Below are 20,000 nucleotides of genomic sequence, written 5' to 3' on the forward strand. Positions count from 1 at the left end.
ACACATTTATATACGATATTACATTCCACACATTTATATACATTTTTATCTCACACATTGATAAACTACATCAGATCCCACACATTTACATATTACATTATATCCCACACATTTATATACTACACGCATTTATATACTACATTACATACCACACATTTATATACATTTTTATCTCCCACATTGATATACAACATTACATCCCACGCTAAACATTATATCCCACACATTTACATACTACACGCATTTATATACAACATTATATCCCACACATTTACATACTACACGCATTTATAAACTACATTACATCCCACACATTTAAATACTACACGTATTTATAAACTACATTACATCCCACACATTTAAATACTACACGTATTTATAAACTACATTACATCCCACAGATTTAAATACATTTTTATCCCACACATTTATATACTACATTTATATTTGAATACCGCATTATATCTCACACATGTATATACTACATTTACCTTTAAAGGTGAGACACACTGACATCAGAGAACAAGCTGCAACACTTTTGCACTTGAACACCCCACAAACTACAGCCAATTCCCATGTAGCTTTTTTGGCCAAAGTGACTACACTTGGAGCTCTCCTGTGCTTGCTTCATCAGTGTGTGAGGACCTGGCTCTGATCCCGGTCAGGAAGAGATGTGGATTAGTGTGTGTACCCAATCAACCCAGGCAGATCTCAAGGCCAATTTACACCAGACCTGTTTTTGAAGCATTTTTCAGTTGTCTGTCTAATGACCATCTATTGTTAGAGATAGAATTCCATTAGTATCAGTGTAGCAATTTAGACTGGTAGGAATTCCATTAGTATCAGTGTAGCAATTTAGACTGGTAGGAATTCCATTAGTATCAGTGTAGCAATTTAGACTGGTAGGAATTCCATTAGTATCAGTGTAGCAATTTAGACCGGTAGGAATTCCATTAGTATCAGTGTAGCAATTTAGACTGGTAGTGCCTTATTAAGGCCAATCAGAGCATAGCTTTATGCTTCATTACTATCTTTAGGGCGCATGTGAAACATACACCTACAAAAACACACTGTTATGCTGCATCCCAGAAAAACTCGGAAGTCGGATATTTTCTAGTTGGAACCTCCCAATATTGCTCCATACAAACTTGACAAACATTTCCCTCTCGTTTACATCTTGCTTGCGGTGGAAATTCCCAATTTGTCTGGGATTAGGGGAGGGACCTGTTTCCTGATTTGACAAAGGTTCCCCCAATGATCCTTGATAACTAGCTCCGCTTTGACCCTCTGGTTCCCCTACTGGAAGGACAAACCCAGTGGAGCTGACCTGAGCCCAGTCGATCTGAAACAGCACAGGCTATCAGCAGCACAGTGCCCTCCTCAGCCCACTGGACCCGAGTCTTTACCAGACCCTTGCCCAGAGCTGAGCAGTGATGTATTGCTGCCCGCTGGGTTGGGGCCAGAGCTTTGGCATCCCAGCCCAATCCGATAAATGAAAACGCTGTTTCATTATGATGCGTACGTGGTTTGATAAATGAAAATGCTGTTTCATTATGATGCACATGTGGTTTGATAAATTAAAATGCTGTTTCATTATGATGCACACGTGGTTTGATAAATTAAAATGCTGTTTCATTATGATGCGTACGTGGTTTGATAATGAAAATGCTGTTTCATTATGATGCGTACGTGGTTTGATAAATGTGTGTGTTGTTCTCCCCTCTCTGCAGAAGTACGGATCGATCGCTCCAAGGTGAGTCCCGGTCCGGTATCGGGATTTAGGGTTCATTAAAGCATAATGGAGTTGGCAGGAGGTGCAGTAGTGTGTGTGTGCGCAGCAGTGTGTGTGGCAGGAGGTGCAGTAGTGTGTGTGTGCACAGTAGTGTGTGTGGCAGGAGGAGCAGTAGTGTGTGTGTGCGCAGTAGTGTGTGTGTGCGCAGTAGTGTGTGTAGCAGGAGGCGCAGTAGTGTTTGTGGATATTCACGGCCACTGGCGGAGGGCCACTGCGTCCCCTGTTGCGGACCAGATTAGAAACTGCAGCATGATACGCATGAATATTGCATGTGCTGGGTGGGTGTGCATGTGTGGGTGTGTGTATGTGTATGTCTTTGTCCTTGTGTGTTTGTGTGTGCGTGTGTGTATGTGTATGTATCTATGCATGTGTGGGTGCATATGTACATGTGTGTGTTTGTCCTTGTATGTTTTGTCCTTGTGTGTTTTATGTGTGTGTGTATATGCATGTGTGTATCGGTGCATGTGTACAGTGTGTAGGTGTGTGCGTGCGTGCGTATGAAACATGCGTGTGCGTATGAAACATGCGTGTGTGTGTGTGTGTGTGCGTGTGTGCGTATGAAACATGCGTGTGTGCGTGTGTGTGTGTGTGTGTGTGTGTGTGTGCGTATGAAACATGCGTGTGTGTGTGTGTCTCCTGTGGGCAGATTTAAAGAGGGCCAACAGCGGCAACAGCGTGAGGAGAGGAGCTACAGCTCCATCAACTTTGACCCCGGCTTCAAGCACAACGACATCAAGATGGCCGTGTGGAAGCGCCTACACAGGAGGGTGCTGCCAGGTAACGCTGCAGATATGTCCTGTGTGTGTGTATGTGTGTGTGTGGGGGGGGGGGGTGCTGCCAGGTAACGCTGCAGATATGTCCTGTGTGTGTGTATGTGTGTGTGTGTGGGGGGGGGGGGGTGCTGCCAGGTAACGCTGCAGATATGTCCTGTGTGTGTGTGTGTGTGTGTGTGTGTGGGGGGGGGGGGGGGGGGGTGCTGCCAGTGCCAGGTAAGGAGCCGAGACTCATTGAGCACACGCTGCCCTCTGCAGTCATAACTGGACACCACTGTGTGTGTACACACTCAGTATGCATTGTGTGTATGTACCAGTATGTGTGTGTGTGTGTGTGTCACATGCATTCAGTCCGATGCCTCAGAGCTGGTCTGGACTGCAGACAGTAGCTCCATGGTTCTTAGCAGACGCTTCTGTCCAAATCAATCTGTAATAACAACAATGAACATTATCTTTACAAATGAACAGTTCAATCAGCAGTGGGAACGCAATGTGCAATGTGTCCCATAGTGAACACTACTACCATATTAAGCCTTAGGGCATAGTGAATATTACTACCATGTTAAGCCTTAGGGCATAGTGAACATTACTACCATGTTAAGCCTTAGGGCATAGTGAACATTACTACCATGTTAAGCCTTAGGGCATAGTGAACATTACTACCATGTTAAGCCCTAGGGCATAGTGAACATTACTACCATATTAAGGTCTCATCTGCGTCTATGCAATAGTGAACACTACTACCATGTTAAAGGAACCATATGTAAGATTGTGGCCAAAACTGGTACTGCAATCACTTTCAGATTACTGTAGAGTGGTGTATCCCCTCCCCCTCCCCCCTGACTCGAGGTTGCCAACCCGGATGCCAAAACACTACTGATTTTGTGATTAGTAGATAGGTAGAGGGTGGCGCATCAGGCAAAACACAACATGACATGACAAAACACAACATCAACATCAGTTGAGGGCTGCAACTTCACTTTTTAAAGGACAATATGCTGGCCGGACTACTGTTGTCAGTGATATAAATATTTGAAATGAACATGTTTTATTAATGTCTAAAATTAATTTTATGATTAATTGAAATACATTTCTTACATATGGTTCCTTTAAGCCTTAGGGCATAGTGAACATTACTACCATTTTAAGCCCTAGGGCATAGTGAACATGACTACCATATTAAGCCTTAGGGCATAGTGAACACTACTACCATATTAAGCCCTAGGGCATAGTGAACACTACTACCATGTTAAGCCTTAGGGCATAGTGAACATTACTACCATGTTAAGCCTTAGGGCATAGTGAACATTACTACCATATTAAGCCTTAGGGCATAGTGAACATTACTACCATGTTAAGCCTTAGGGCATAGTGAACATTACTACCATATTAAGCCTTAGGGCATAGTGAACATTACTACCATGTTAAGGTCTCATCTTCGTTGCCGATTGAATGTTATTCCTCATTTTCATATCTTTGGATAAAAGCGTCTTCTAAAAGAAATGTAAACGCATGTTGAAGTCTAGAGAGAGATAATGGCTCTCTGCCCCCCCCCCCCCCCCCCCCCCAGACCCTGCTCCGCTGAAGCTGGACCCCCTGACGGCCCACCCCATGCTGCACCTGAGCTCTGACCGGACCCTGGTGGAGTGCAGCGCCCTGCTCAACCGCCTGCCCAACAACCCCGAGCGCTTCAGCTACAGCTACTGCGTGCTGGCCAGCCGCGGATTCTCCTCGGGCAAGCACTACTGGGAGGTGAGTGGGCATCGGGCAAGCACTACTGGGAGTTGAGTGGGCAAGCACTACTGGGAGGTGAGTGGGCAAGCACTACTGGGAGGTGAGTGGGCATTGGGCAAGGAGGTGAGTGGGCATTGGGCAAGCACTACTGGGAGGTGAGTGGGCAAGCACTACTGGGAGGTGAGTGGGCATTGGCCAAGCGCTACTGGGAGGTGAGTGGGCAAGCGCTACTGGGAGGTGAGTGGGCATTGGGCAAGCACTACTGGGAGGTGAGTGGGCATTGGGCAAGCACTACTGGGAGGTGAGTGGGCATTGGGCAAGCACTACTGGGAGTTGAGTGGGCATCGGGCAAGCACTACTGGGAGTTGAGTGGGCATTGAGCAAGCGCTACTTTATTTGTTATTATTTTATCCTTATTTTATTATTTATTTATGAGTTATTATAACATAATAGTATGATATGGATACTATTATAAGGATGATTGGCATATTCTTGAATATAGCTATTTTCCCCCAGGTGTGTGTAGGCGCCAAGCCCAAGTGGCGTCTGGGCCTGATTAAGGGCACGGCCGGACGCAAGGCCAAGCTGCCCAAGAGCCCCGAGGCGGGCGTGTGGCTCATCGGGTGCCGTGAGGGCCGCGTGTACGAGGCCTTCGCCGCGCCGCGGGTCGTCCTGCCGCTGCCGTCGCCCCTGGAGACAGTGGGTGTGTTCCTGGACTACGAGAAGGGCGAGCTGACCTTCTACGACGCAGGGAGCCCCGATGAGCTGCGGCCAGTCTACTCGTTCCAGGCTGAGCTGCAGGGGAAGGTGTACCCGCTGATCGACGTGTGCTGGCACGAACGCGGCGCCAACAAGCACCCCATCAGGCTGCCACAGCCTCCACAGACCCAGCAGCAGCAGCAGGCCTGAGGAACCAGAACCAGAACTTACTCTGAAGAACTGGAATTAGGATTAGGACTATAACCAGAACCTCCGCTCATAGCCTTCTCCACCAACAGGAAATGGGTCTTTCAGCCGGTTCTGTTAATGATTCTTTAAATCTTGGCTACATCTAGTGAACCATCTCACTTTTTTATCAGTTTTGAGCAGAACTATCGTAATCAATGGTGTGTCATCAACGGAGGCCACTGCACAATGCATAACAGACCTTAGCAGTAGTAGCAAGGCGGCGGACCTTCCTCTCCAAGCTGTAGAATCACACTGCCCCCCCCTGTTTGCTGGGACAGCCATCTTGTGTTTCTATCAGGAAACCCTATTTTTGGTTGAAATGCTCTGAATGGTTCAAAATGTGGAAACAAAACTACAAGAAGAGCCCTACTCTGACAAGCTCAGCTGAAGAAGGAGAAGTTAGCACCCGAGTCCAGACATTCCCTCACAGACACTGGTGTTCTGAGGGCCCAGGCTGTGTGGTCAGGCCAGGCTGGTGTCAGATTTGCCTGTGTGTCCACTCTCAGGGCAGTTATGATGAGAGAAGAAGAGAGTTGTGCATTCACTGCTGAGGCCTCTCTAGCCTCAAATCATCTCTGTGCTCTTTGCTATGTTAATAATACTACAAATGTGGTGTAAGCTGATGATGCGTGAAATTAGTCATTTTACAATAATACTTTAAAGGACATATCACATGAGTGTAATGATACTTTGAAGGACATATCACATGAGTGTAATGATACTTTGAAGGACATATCACATGAGTGTAATGATACTTTAAAGGACATATTACATGAGTGTAATGTGTGTTCTCTGGCATCATTAAAATGTCTTATCTTATTATCAAAATCAGAATCATTACACAGACTGATGAAAACAGCATCAGTACTGCAGGTGCATGAAATCAGCGTCAGTACTGCATGTGTCCAAGTGCATGAAAAACAGTGTCAGTACTGCAGGTGCATGAAAGCAGCGTCAGTACTGCAGGGGTCCAAGTGCATGAAAAACAGCATCAGTAATGCAGGTGTCCAAGTGCATGAAAAACAGTGTCAGTACTGCAGGTGCATGAAATCAGTGTCAGTACTGCAGGTGTCCAAGTGCATGAAATCAGTGTGCATGCTTCCTCTTCCTCTGGCAGATGTCTTAACAGAGCGGGAAAGCATCTCTTATCTGTGTGTGAATAATGTGCTCAAATATGAACCCTGATGCACATGGGCAGTAAACTGCTGAGGAGAGAAATGGCTTGCTGACAGTGATGCCTGGTGAAAAGGATAGAAGACCGTAGCAGTGATGCCTGGTGAAAAGGATAGAAGACCGTAGCAGTGATGCCTGGTGAAAAGGATAGAAGACAGACATTGCAATGATAAGAACTAAATGTCTGCAACTGTTCTATTAGAGCAATAATAAATAGCCTAAAAGTTTTAACAAATGCACAACAAAGTTTGGCACATTTCATTTCTTTTTGAAAGCAACAACGATGTGGACACCTGCATGAAATGGTATCTTATAGAAATGAGGGAATGTCTAATCATACGCATTCATACATCTGCACCTGTCTCCTCCCGCCTTCTCTTATGACAAATCTTCCAATCACACTTTGTAATGATCTTTCAGAATGTTGTTCGAGCTTAAATGCAGCTGGTCTGATGACTGCCATTTCCCCCATTGATCTGAGGTCAGTCTTTCAGCTATGCCTAATAATTATTTCTTCTTGACAAATGAGCCTGCTTTTGTTGGCTCACATCAGATAAAACCCAAACAAACGTGGCATTCACTTATCTCAAAGGATGGTGGGCAAACAAAGGCAGCCAGACGCAAGCGAACAGGAGCATGCTGATTAGCATACCTCCGTCTGAGCCGTCTCATCAGTGCACAGCGTGCTCCGGATGTGTCTGTTTATGATGACATATCATAGCAACAGCGTAGCATGCAGAGACCGAAGGCTTCCTGACTCCCTATAGCAGACACCTTCTCAATAATGCACCACTGGAGAGTCTCTTGGAAAAAGGCATCGATCACTTGACGACATGCATGTTATATACTGTAATATTAGCATGCTGTGCACACTGGACTAGGTGATGTCAAGATAAGATCTCATCCCAATAACATAAGAATGAATAATGTAGTAGTCCACCGCCTACTTGACAAAACACAAACCAGAAACAATTTTATCTTTTAAACTGATCTTGGACAGTGAACATCTACTATGAATGAAACTTATTACTGTAACAATAATATTTCAACAGAACTGTCTTTTTATCCATTACATGAGCTTCATACTTTGGCCACCAGATGGCGGTGTTTGTATATCAATAGCAGCAAACCAGGAGAAATGTGTTTATTTTACAGTAGGCCTATATGTTACGTAATAATCCCCATGACAGATGAGATGTCTGTGATAATGGTGAATCATGCGTACGATCTCATAGAACACAGCACACATTCAGAATGAGAAATGATCTTCCATAAATGCAGCTGGTGTGTTGTTGTGTAACAGTAGGATGGCCTTTAGCGCTGGTCATAAGTCCACACCCATCATGTGAACATGTCCATCTCTCCAGCGCTGCATGTTATCAAATCTAAACAGAGTGAAAACACATTACACATCCTCAAGCCCCGCCCACACATTACACAGTCCATCCTCAAGCCCCCCCCACACATTACACAGTCCATCCTCAAGCCCCCCCCATACATTACACAGTCCATCCTCAAGCCCCCCCCACACATTACACAGTCCATCCTCAAGCCCCGCCCACACAGCCGCAAGCACAGCTGGGGCTCCACCTTAACTGCCTCACAACAAGTATTACAGTATCACAGCAAACACAGCAAACACACTTCACATCACAGTATCACAGCAAACACAGCAAACACAGCAAACACACTTCACATCACACGTGCTGCAGTATCACAGCAAACACAGTAAACACACTTCACATCACACGTGCTGCAGTATCACAGCAAACACACTTCACATTGTTGTATAAAATGATCCTATGGGTTGTAGACATCATGATGAGAGAACGAGTTTGAAACTGTAAAGCATGTATTCATATAACCTTAATCATAATCAGGGACGTGTAAAGCATGTATTAATATAACCTTAATCATAATCAGGGACGTGCACAGGAATTTTGAGGGGCAGTTGCTCTGACCTGAAAAAAGGGCCCCCCCCCCCCCCCCAAAAAAAAAATAAATAAATAAACTCACGAGCTATATGAAGGACTGAGAATAACAGGGTCTTTATTAAAATATATATACACTTCTATATATATAGAAGTAAAACACTGAAATACAGCACTCAATCACCTTAACTAATAACACAGAAAAACATGACTTGAGTCATGAAAATCACCAACATCAATATCCCTATCAATATCCTATCAAGTCACTGATAGGTTTCTCCAAATGTGGGCTCATCATCTGACCAATTACATATTATTGTTATTGCCATTATCACTAGTGGTATTTATGTTCTGCTCAGGCAAGATCTTTGAAATGATAGCCTATGTTTTTTTAGATTACAATTATTTAGCATGCAGCTCTTTAACCCTGTACTTTCTAGCATGGTCCTCTCATCTCATATTTGGTGATCATCACTTGGGCCTACCTGCCCTATGTGCCTCCTCCTGGTCCACATTTTCCTCACATGTTCTGGAGGCTTGTGACTGCTCCTCATCTTAAATGTAATGTAATTATGAAACATTGCCATTAGTAGGCTAAAATATGAGTCTGATTAATTAATCAATTCGCTTACACAGTGTCATGTCATCTTTATCACAGAAAGTTTCTGTCTCACCTGCTGGTTGGCTTTTTCGCAGCCAACCCTGCAGTGATGTGCTGCCCTTTGCTGCCTCCCTGAATTGTCTCTCCCTCTCCTGAATCCGCCTCTTTTCAGTGGGCATCTTGGCTTCAAACAATAGCCAAAATAGTGGATAGGATTTAGGCATTTAACCATTTTGAATAAAATAATTAATGTGATGCATTACTTCCATCATTCATTCTAAGTGCTAAAACAAAATGTGAGAAACTAACTATCAGCATACATGTAGGCTAGCTTTAGTTTGCCTAATGCAGGGGTGGGCAAACATTTTGGCTCAAGGGCCACATTGGGTTTTGAGAATTAACCGGCGGGCCGCACAGTAGGCTAGTAGCATAATGTTCAAGTTAGTTCTGCTGCAAAGGAGATAACTAAGAGTAGGCCTATCATCTCTATTTAACATGTTTTGACATTGTAAACGTTCTCTAAGAGTGAAACGCAGTTTGCGGTAAAGCTAACCAATGTCAAGTTACAAGTTACAAGGTTACAAGGAAGTTTATTTAGTGCATTTTAATAAGTGCACGCGACCGGCACCTGAGCTGAGCCTGAGCGGCCTTAGAAGGAGATTGTCGCGAAACCACGTTGTCAACAAAGTGCTTGTACAAAGAACAACGCGTGCATTTATTTAAATGTCGTCTCTGTCACAGGAAAAAAATAGCGAGCAGCCTGATAACCAAATTAAATGCTCGGCGGGCCGGATGAAAGTGCTTGGTGCGCGGGCCGAAGTTTGCCCTGGCCTAATGCCTACCAAAATTGGCTATGTGGTAACGGGCTGCTTGTCTGCGAGCTATCTGTCTGATTATTTAGGCTAAACATGGCAAACTCAGCCTGGATTTATGAAGATTTCAATTCATTTCATAAAACTTGATGATGATCGTTCGTTTGTTATACATCACAAACTCACTTATTCCGACAACGTGGTTTCGCAATCAATCTCCTTCTAACGGTACCGATCCACTTGCACGACACTTCATTTTGTCGTGTCGCATAGATGTCGCACTGCCTCCCCACATTCAGTCCTGTGTGGCCGTTTTGTTTAAAATGTCAGTTACCAGCTCATACTCAGTTCGTTTTAACGTATCTTAAGTGTTTTTCCACAAATGGACCACAATTTTAGGCATGTACTTAACAATATACAACACATTAATAGCCTAAACAAACTATGCAAGCCATACACCCCTGAACTTTCCATAAACTTAAGGTGAAAAGTTCGTTCGGGGTAGTGTTGTGTCAGCATTTTGGAGGGGTATAAGTAAGAGAGTTCTACCTTTGTTCGGGAGTGCGATCGTGCGATCCACTCAGGCTTTGCGCTATGTAGTCATTAAAGGAATTTTTGCACGGAACTCTGCCGGACTTTTGCGCCTTCTTTTTGGGACAAGTTCTTGACTTCAGCACTTATAATGGTGTATTTTTGTTACGTTGTAGGCAAGATGTTTGGACTTAATTTCTGGCCCGAGTCTGAATATCTGCCACGACAACATCACACGTGCTGCAGTATCACAGCAAACACACTTCACATCACACATGCTGCAGTATCACAGCAAACACACTTCACATCACAGTATCACAGCAAACACAGTAAACACACTTCACATCACAGTATCACAGCAAACACAGCAAACACACTTCACATCACAGTATCACAGCAAACACACTTCACATCACACGTGCTACAGTATCACAGCAAACACACTTCACATCACACGTGCTACAGTATCACAGCAAACACACTTCACATCACACGTGCTACAGTATCACAGTAAACACACTTAACATCACACGTGCTACAGTATCACAGCAAACACACTTCACATCACACGTGCTACAGTATCACAGCAAACACACTTCACATCACACGTGCTACAGTATCACAGTAAACACACTTAACATCACAGTATCACAGCAAACACACTTTACATCACACATGCTGCAGTATCACAGCAAACACACTTAACATCAGAGTATCACAGCAAACACACTTCACATCAGAGTATCACAGCAAACACAGCAAGCACACTTCACATCACAGTATCACAGTAAACACACTTCACATCACACGTGCTACAGTATTACAGTAAACAGACTTCACATCACAGTATCACAGCAAACACAGCAAACACACTTCACATCACACATGCTGCAGTATCACAGCAAACACAGTAAACACGCTTAACAAATCATTATTTGGATATCACTCAAATGTGTTGGTGCCTGTGCACCTAATACAGGTGATCACTCAAATGTGTTGGTACCTGTGCACCTAATACAGGTGATCACTCAAATGTGTTGGTACCTGTGCACCTAATACAGGTGATCACTCAAATGTGTTGGTACCTGTGCACCTAACACAGGTGATCACTCAAATGTGTTGGTACCTGTGCACCTAACACAGGTGATCACTCAAATGTGTTGGTACCTGTGCACCTAATACAGGTGATCACTCAAATGTGTTGGTACCTGTGCACCTAATACAGGTGATCACTCAAATGTGTTGGTACCTGTGCACCTAATACAGGTGATCACTCAAATGTGTTGGTACCTGTGCACCTAATACAGGTGATCACTCAAATGTGTTGGTACCTGTGCACCTAATACAGGATATCACTCAAATGTGTTGGTACCTGTGCACCTAATACAGGTGATCACTCAAATGATCTGATCTACCTGGCTGAGGAGTTACGCTAATTAGAATCAGCTGCTTTAGTTTAAATTAGTGGTAATGCCTCACCATGCACACAGAACTACAGGCCCTGTCACTACAAGCGTCTCATGCTTGATCACCCTCAAGCACACTGGATTTTTTACATTTAATTTATATAGTATATTTAGTATTTAGTTTTGTTAGTTTTTCTTATCTCCTACTGTCTCTATTGTACAGTGGAGTTTGGTTATATGTTTATACTTATACTTATATTTACCATTTCTGCTGTAAGTGCATGTTGTGTGTGATGTCTGTATGCTACTGAGACCCCCTGAATTTCCCCTTGGGGATCAATAAAGTATCTATCTATCTATCTAATGCAGGACTTTTACTCAAACTGCAAACTGAGTGTAAGGCATGGGGTTATGGATGTGCGGTGTTATTGGTGTTATTGCGCCGAGAGATGCAGGTGAGCTGACCAGGTGTGGGGTCACCTGGATGTCCAGGTGAGCTCGGCCTGCTGGACAGGTGGCTCTGGGGAGCGACTACTGCTGCTGCTGCTGCTGCATGTTTTATTTGCCGCACTTTCATTTGTTGCACTCAGGTGGAGTGCGGTGTGTGTGTGTGAGACGCCTGTTTAATAATACATCTGTCCTCCTCGCCACCCAGACTGAATAATTGACAGGCCCGTGATTTCTGAGGTTGGGCGTTTGGATTCTGGCCAGGGCAAAGATTGGACCTTTTCTAAACCGCAAAGAAGCGCCTCAATCAAGATCGGGTCTGTCCATGATACTGCACGTGGACATGAAGCACAGTGTGGACCAACAGTGTAGTAGAGCAAATACTCATTGTCACAAAGAGTGTGCTGTCATTTTATTTTTCCCATTGGTTACTGTCACGGAGCGAGTCCGTGCCGGTGGACAGCTTTGATATCACGAACGTTACGCATGCACATCAATAAACTGACAAACGTAACCCGCAACATTCACAACTTTCATTCATCATTATTCCACACATATGCCGGCATAATTACAACATGATATGGAATAAGCTGTCTGAGTTGATATGTTGTTTGTTCTGTTTGTTATGTGCGTAGTTGTGCTGTTTGACGTTTGTTCGTTCGTTCGTTAAGATGTTTGTTAATGTTTGTCGGGAAAGGCCTACCGGCAACGTAACAGTGTAATTAACATCACGACACGCATAACATGCTACATCTAAAAGTATGTGTTTATTGTATTGGTGGAATGTATGTGGTGGACAGTAATTTCAATAGAAAGGTAGCCAACCTGTAGAAGGGGTTCACGCTGTCCCACTGGCAAACAGGAAGTGGTGCAATCGCTCCCCTATTTCAGGTAGTGGGGTACGGTTGACTACCATTGCATAAGAGAGCCACAGGGGGGAAATAATGTGCTACGGGAATGTTATTAAGTAGTACCTTTCCTTGATTTATTTAAAGCTTATGATAGTATGAATTTGTCACGGGGAATGTGTTGCAATGTATTTTGTATATTTTGGTCACTTCTCATGTGTTATATTGTTAATTGATTGAATTATGTGTTGGTATAGCCTAGGGGTGGGCTTTTGGCCTATTTATAGGGGCAGAATGGAACTTGTGTTGAGTATGTTCTGGGCTATGAGAGAGAGAACATTCTCTGTGCTGTGTGTTGGGCCAGTGAATTTTGGTATTGCCAATTTACCTGCACATATTAGTGCATCGCTGCACTTAGGTTTATTTTCTTGTTTTTGAAAAGTTTTTCTTTATTTTTGTTATTATTTAGTCACTGTAAATATTGTTTGCACCTCTGGAATTTTGGGAATAATAAATGTCCCATTTTGGGCCCTCCTACTCTTGGTCTGCTACCATCCTTGCTGCCTCCACTGCCGTCCATCCTAACAGTTACACTTTACTTGACAGTATTGACATACTCTGTAAGAGTGACATGACACCGTCATGAACGTGTCATAAACAAGTCATAAATGTTTATGACATAACGCTTCTTTCATTAAGTGTCATTCAGTTTTTGTCACAACAAGTTAGGGTTACAGTTAGAGTTAGGGTTAGGGTTAGGGTTTGGAGGTAAGGATTAGGGTTAGGGTTCATGTGTCATGACAGTGCCATGTGTTCATGACAGTGTCATGTCACTCTTATGTCGATACTGTCAAGTAAAGTGTTATCTTTTATTATCATTCTCACTTTATCCTAATGCAGGATAAATGTACATGTCCTCCTCTCCATCTCTGTTCCTGGCTGTCCACAAGTGGAAGGGTTCTTTTCTGGCCTCTATCTCCTTTGCGGTTGCTTCATGGGTATTCAGGCTGGGCACTCTGTAGTGCTTCGTGGGTATTCAGGCTCAGCACTCTGGAGTTCTCTGACACTTGTAGTAGTTACTGGGACTTCATAAACTGAATTGAATTGGCTGGGAGCTTCAGAGAACAGTACAAGCCTGTCTACACCAGCCTAAACAAATGTCACTAACACTGCTGCTCAAAGATCACTCTGAGTGAACCCCTGTAGCAAAGAGGTCCCTATCTACCTCACCTCCCTGCTGAAATAAAAACAGCCTGACCAGCTTAAGGTGGTTTGTTGGTTAACCAGCTTTTTTGACCACCCTATGACGGTTGAACACCAGAAGGAATGTTCTCGCAAGAGTTTTGCTGGTCTAGCTGGTTTTACTTGTCATACCAACTCAAGGCCTGTCATTTTAGCTGGTGTTGTTGGTCTTACATTGCTTGTTTAACTGGCCATGCCAGCTTATGTGGATAATTCCACCTGGTGGCCCAACCAGCTACACCAGCAAAGACCAGCAAGAGCTGGAAGAAACCCAGCAAAGACCAGCTAAAGCCAGTTACCAGCATAAGCTGGTTTCTAGCAGTTTTTTTGCAGCAGGGCTCTTAAATACAATATTCGCTGCTTCTGCAGTTGTAGTAAAATACAGTGAATCCTCACATTTCTGTTGCACTGCCTCAGTTCCCAGTCTGGTCTGGCTCTTGTGGGGAACTAGTCTGCATGTATGCTTTAATGAGAGACCTACTCAGAATAATTGCAGAGTGCACATTAGAAACACACACGTAGCTGGGAGTCAGCGCTAGCAAAATGAGGGTCTATTTTGAGCGCTGGCTCAGCGTGCAACAAGTACGGGCAGGGCGTGGCGTGAGCGGAGCATGAAAAGGAATAGCAAATTTAGAACGCTGACAGGGTGGACTTGGGATGGGGGCAGGGAGGAGATCAATAAGCCGACAGATCCCCTGAACCCTCCCTCTCCTCCTCTCCTCTCCCTCTCCTCCTCTTTCTCATCCTCTCATCCATCTCTCCTCCTCTCCTATCTCTTCCTCTCCTCCCTCTCCTCTTCCTTCTCTCCTCCCTCTCATCCTCCTCTCCTCTTCTTCTCCTCCTCCTCTCCTTTTCTCCTTTCCTCTTCCTCTCCTCCTCCTCTCCCCCTCTCCTTCTCTCCTCCCTCTCCCCCTCTCATCCTCTCCTCCCTCTCCCCCTCTCCTCTTCCTCTCCTCTTCCTCTCCTCCTCCTCTCCCTCTCCACCTCTCCTCTTCTCTCTGTCTCTCTGTCCTCCCTCTACTTTTTTCCTCCTCCTCTCCTCCTCTCCTCTTCCTCTCCTCCTCCTCTCCCTCTCCACCTCTCCTCCTCTCTCTGTCTCTCTGTCCTCCCTCTACTTTTTTCCTCCTCCTCTCCTCCCTCTCCTCCTCTCCCCCTTCGCTCGTCCTCTCATCCATCTATCCTCATCCTCATTCCATCATCAGCCTCTCCAAACGGCTGGAGACAGTTGCCATGGAAATACTATGACAACGCCTCAGCTCCATCACATGGTATGACCACCGTGGAACGTGAAAGCAGCATGGCTGCAGTGGAAGGTGCTCAGAATGATGAAACGCTTTGTGTTGTGTTGTGTTGTGTTGTTTTGTGTTGTGTGTGTGAACATGTGTGTGCATGCATTCAATTGTGTGTTTGTGTGTGTGAACATGTGTGTGCATGCATTCAATTGTGTGCTTGTGTGTATGAGAGCATGTCTTTATGTGAATGTCTTTATGTGTTTGTGTGTGTGTGTGTGTGTGTGTGTGTGTGTGTGTGAATATGTATGTGCGTTAGTGTGTGTGAATATGTGTGTATGCATGTGTGTGCTCATGTGTATGAGAGTGTGCATGTCTTTATGTATGTGTGTGTGCAATTGTGTATGAGAGTGTGCATCTCTTTGTGTGTGTGTGTGTGTGTGTGTGTGTGAATATATGTGTGAATATATGTGTGTGTGTGTGTGTGTGTGTGTGTGTTTGTGAAATGTATGTGTGCATGTGTGCAAGTGTGTGCTCGTGAATGAGAGTGTGCATGTCTTTTTATGTGTTTGTGTGTGTTGTGTGTATGTGTGTGTGTGTGTGTGTGTGTGTGTGTGCTTCTGCGTGTCCTTCTATGCTCCAGAGCCCAGATAAAAGCAAGAGTGATACAACCCAGGTAATCTTCCCCTCTTTGTGCTGTTTTAAAAACACTGACCCAGAGGGAGCCTACTGGAACAGCGTCAATTGATTGGCTTCCCTCCACTGAAGCCGCTCTCTGTGTTAGCCTGATTGAGCCGCCCATGCAACCGAAAGCTCCTTCGGCTCGGAGGAACAATTTACTTGCATGGCTCTTGGCATGGACGCAGCTCTTTCCTGGTGGACAAACTGCTCGGGTCTGGCTTGCCTTGGTCACACACCACAGACCGTCCATCAGGCTGCAGAGTCGCAAGCTCTCCTGCTCTCTCTCACTGCACGCTTTCCCACATCTACCAAAACACCCGTTTCAAATTCATCCATGACAACTCTCTCTCACTCTATCTCTCTCTCTCCCTAACATATATATATTTATATATACAGTACATACAGTACTTTGTCAGTCATAGAGACCAAGAGTGCAGACAATGCATCACCGACAAGAGACTAAATCAAAAGATACAAGCAAGACTGAGGAACTGAAGGCTCCGTGCCTAGCCCAAAAGGCTTGAATAGAGGTGCCCATCTAAGCCATTGGTTACGCTTGACCCCTGCTAGGTTTCGGGTAGATGTTTGAAGGACAGACAGAGCCAGAGCACCTCCAGGGGCCCAGTGGACACATTAGCCACAGGGAGTCTGCAAAAGGGCCAAGTCCAGGGGCCCAGTGGACACATTAGCCACAGGGAGTCTGCAAAAGGGTCCAGTCCAGGGGCCCAGTGGACACATTAGCCACAGGGAGTCTGCAAAAGGGTCCAGTCCAGGGGCCCAGTGGACACATTAGCCACAGGGAGTCTGCAAAAGGGTCCAGTCCCAGGGGACCCCCTCAGAGCTTAAAAAGCTTTCTGAAGCGAGAGACAACTATTCATCTGTTAATCCACACAGCCACGTAAAACAGACACTCCCACCCACGTTTAAAAGCTCCTAGAGAAAAGGAGGAGTCTCAGGCAAAGAAGGCCATTTCTGGAGGAAAGGGAGAAAGGAGGAAATATAAAAAAATCAGAGACACTCACACACAGACACACACACAGACACACACATCCACTTTCTCTCTCACACACAGACACTCTCTTTCTCTTTTTTCTCTCTCTCTCACTCTCTCGCACGCACACACACACACAATTTCTCTCTCACACACATGCACAGATAAACACACACATCCACACTGTCTCTAAACACACACACAGTGCACAGAATGCCAAGGTAAAACCAGGCAGCTGGATGAAAAGTGTTTGACAAGGCCATGTTCAAGGTGAGAATGCTATATCCATTGGCAAGGTCAAGGACTGCAGCTGGACCTGCAAGGCTCACACAGACCCCTGTGCCTGTGTGTCCCTGGATCTCCATTGGGAATAACTTGCATGACTAAATAGTTAAAGGGACACCAGGCAACGTTTTCGTGTTAATTAATCATCTTCGTAAGTCGGTATATGGTTAAATGACTCATTACGGGGCGAATGAAGGCTCTCTCGCCCGCCCCTACTGCCTGTAGGAAAAATATCCGACTTGCAAGTTCGGTGTATCCTACCTGCCGACCGAAGCAGGATCAGTTTACAGCACAGAGGCAGGCTAACGAAACGCTAGAGATTGTTGCAAACGTGTGTATAATGGCTGAGCCGGCAAAGAAGCAGCGAAAACCCTTGACGGAAGACGCAAAGAAAAGGAAAAAAGCTTCAGACCGAGCGAGGGGGAGTTTCGTAGAGAAAAAGCATCAGGCTTGCCTGGTGTCCCTTTAATGTAGTTACACTGATGTACATTATTGTGTATATATTATTCTTTGTGTTTTATAAAATGTTGAACTGGCAATGTCATCCATAAATAAGTGTGTGTGCTTATATAAATATAAAACTCTTTAGCCTTCTTTGAGGGGACATGAAAACAGCATTGGATACAAGGACACATTGACCAATGGTAGCTGAGGTAACTTTGTAAACAAACAAGGTGTTTGATTAAAACAATCACGACAAAGCATCGCCAGTTTATGTAGAACTGTCATCATGTAGTTGCGCGCGAAGTCTTCCACGGAGCTGCTGTGTGTGCAAGTGGATTGGTGTAAAGTCGCTGAGAATGGCATCATCTGGACCTTGTGTCCACGCTGCGCTGAGTGGTACCGAACGTTCAAGGGCCAATTAATGAATCCTCCCATGGGTCCTCAGCCAGTCGATGCGACAGTACCTTGATCCACAGCCAATCAATGCAATTACGCCTTGGTTCGTGGCCAGTTTGACGCTCTCCAGTGGTTGCGGGCCACTTCAATATTTGACTGATGCAGCAATGCAAGTGGGCGGGGCACATCCTTGCTGTGTGTTAGTTTACATTAAAAAGTCCGACGCGTAGTGGACTGGTGACTAGTTTTCAGTTGTTTTCCTTACATGAAAGGTGAAAACATGAAAACTAACACATCATCATAAAATCCGAGAGACAAGAAAGCTATAGCGAACAAATCATATAGCGGACGTATTCATGATCAATAATCGACGTGGGAATTGCTCGCTTTCGGTTCATATAATATAACAGGTTACATTTTACATCAAGATTCACCCACACTACGACTATAATCATCTCCCACCTGATGCGCCCTAACGGTGGTCTTACTTAGGCTATATCCTACTGTCTGTTTACAGAAAGAAACGGGAGGGCGAGCAGTGTGTTTGTGTGTGTGAGAGAGAAGGAGAGAGAAAGAGGGAGGGAGAGAGGGGGAAAGAGAGAAAGAGCAGGCGGGGTAGGCTATAGATAACGAGGGAGGCAGCGGGCAGATAGTTATCTCCTCACAATCATCCTTGTGTTTCTACACGCTCCCTGCCAGACTTCAAGGAGAACAAGAAAGGACGTGCGTTTTCTTGGCACTGGCGAACAGCCTAATTCTGCTATCATGCACAGATTAGCTCGTTGCTGAAAACGTTTTATCACTGCGAAGGTAGCCTGAATGGTTCCTCATAGTTGTCATTTCGGAGACGTATAGCCTATATCCTATTTACCCAAACGTGTAAATGTCTAATTTTATGACTCGCTGACAGGATTTATTGTTGTTTTGTGACAGGGTTTGTGTGAGAGAGATGGCTCCGGGAGCTGGTCAGTGCACTTTCATGCAGAGGTAGAGTAGCCCGAACGCCGATGCCTGCTGCCCTCTGCACGATGAGTGTAGCCCTGCAAGACCTGCGGAACAACGTAAGTAGCTCACAGAACGATGTTCAATTATGTTCCATCTCTTATCTGCGTTCCTAGGAATGTACAAACAAATGTGCCGAGGTTACAACGTATTGGAGCAGTCTTGTTTTTGTCTGTGCTAGCTAGCGGCCGTGGACGTTCTGGCTACGGTAGGTGTGTGGATGCGCAGGCAGGGTCTAGATTTTCACATTGTTGTCATTGCCTACTCGTTTCTGAGCTTACACTGGCGCGTGTTCTCTATACAAGCTGTTGTAGGCTACGATGCATGCAACATATAGGCTATTTCCGTGTTTGGAGTTGCATGTTGTCTCTTCATGCCAGTGATGCGTAATCATTTACCATGTCACATGTATCCTCTCCAGTTATTAGAGGATTTAATTTATCCTCTCTGGTTATATCTATTGTGGCTAACATGGAGACACCGAGTGACTTCTGATACAATTCCTGAGGTGAAAACAATATTCGCTCTGCTTGCGATCTTATTTTACGCGTCAATGACTAATTCTAGCTACGCGTTACTGACCACTAGTTATTTCTTAATTTGCTAATTTGTGGCCTGAAGTGGGGTTCTCCAGCATGCCTACTTGGCACTGTTGCTCAGGGGGAGGGATCACTACTTCTTTCACCTTTCTCCCAACCCCCTCCCGGCAGTTCATCTATTTGTCTATAATGCAT

General features: G+C 44.9%; 2 protein-coding genes across 2 annotated transcripts in view; both read left to right on the plus strand.

Annotated features, from left to right (window-relative positions):
- The window catches only part of LOC143121411 (E3 ubiquitin-protein ligase TRIM50-like), a 9,432-nt gene extending 4,224 nt beyond the window's left edge, over nucleotides 1–5,208 (plus strand). Inside the window, exons 4-7 of the mRNA XM_076281772.1 lie at nucleotides 1,731–1,753; nucleotides 2,439–2,569; nucleotides 4,136–4,317; nucleotides 4,816–5,208. Of these exons, the coding sequence (XP_076137887.1) occupies nucleotides 1,731–1,753; nucleotides 2,439–2,569; nucleotides 4,136–4,317; nucleotides 4,816–5,208 (729 nt within the window). The remainder of the gene's footprint in view (nucleotides 1–1,730; nucleotides 1,754–2,438; nucleotides 2,570–4,135; nucleotides 4,318–4,815) is intronic.
- Nucleotides 5,209–18,947: 13,739 nt separating this feature from the next.
- Nucleotides 18,948–20,000, plus strand: part of ece2b (endothelin converting enzyme 2b) — a 69,798-nt gene continuing 68,745 nt past the window's right edge. The window contains exons 1-2 of the mRNA XM_076282924.1: nucleotides 18,948–19,074; nucleotides 19,198–19,325. Coding sequence (XP_076139039.1) covers nucleotides 19,272–19,325 — 54 coding nt within the window. The 5' untranslated portion in view covers nucleotides 18,948–19,074; nucleotides 19,198–19,271. The remainder of the gene's footprint in view (nucleotides 19,075–19,197; nucleotides 19,326–20,000) is intronic.

The sequence above is a fragment of the Alosa pseudoharengus genome, unplaced genomic scaffold (genome assembly GCF_046254945.1).
Source record: "Alosa pseudoharengus isolate Yale_2024_CS ecotype anadromous, Long Island Sound unplaced genomic scaffold, YU_APseudo_1.1 YU_APseudo_1.1_scf_13, whole genome shotgun sequence".
NCBI classification, from domain to species: Eukaryota; Metazoa; Chordata; class Actinopteri; order Clupeiformes; family Clupeidae; genus Alosa; species Alosa pseudoharengus.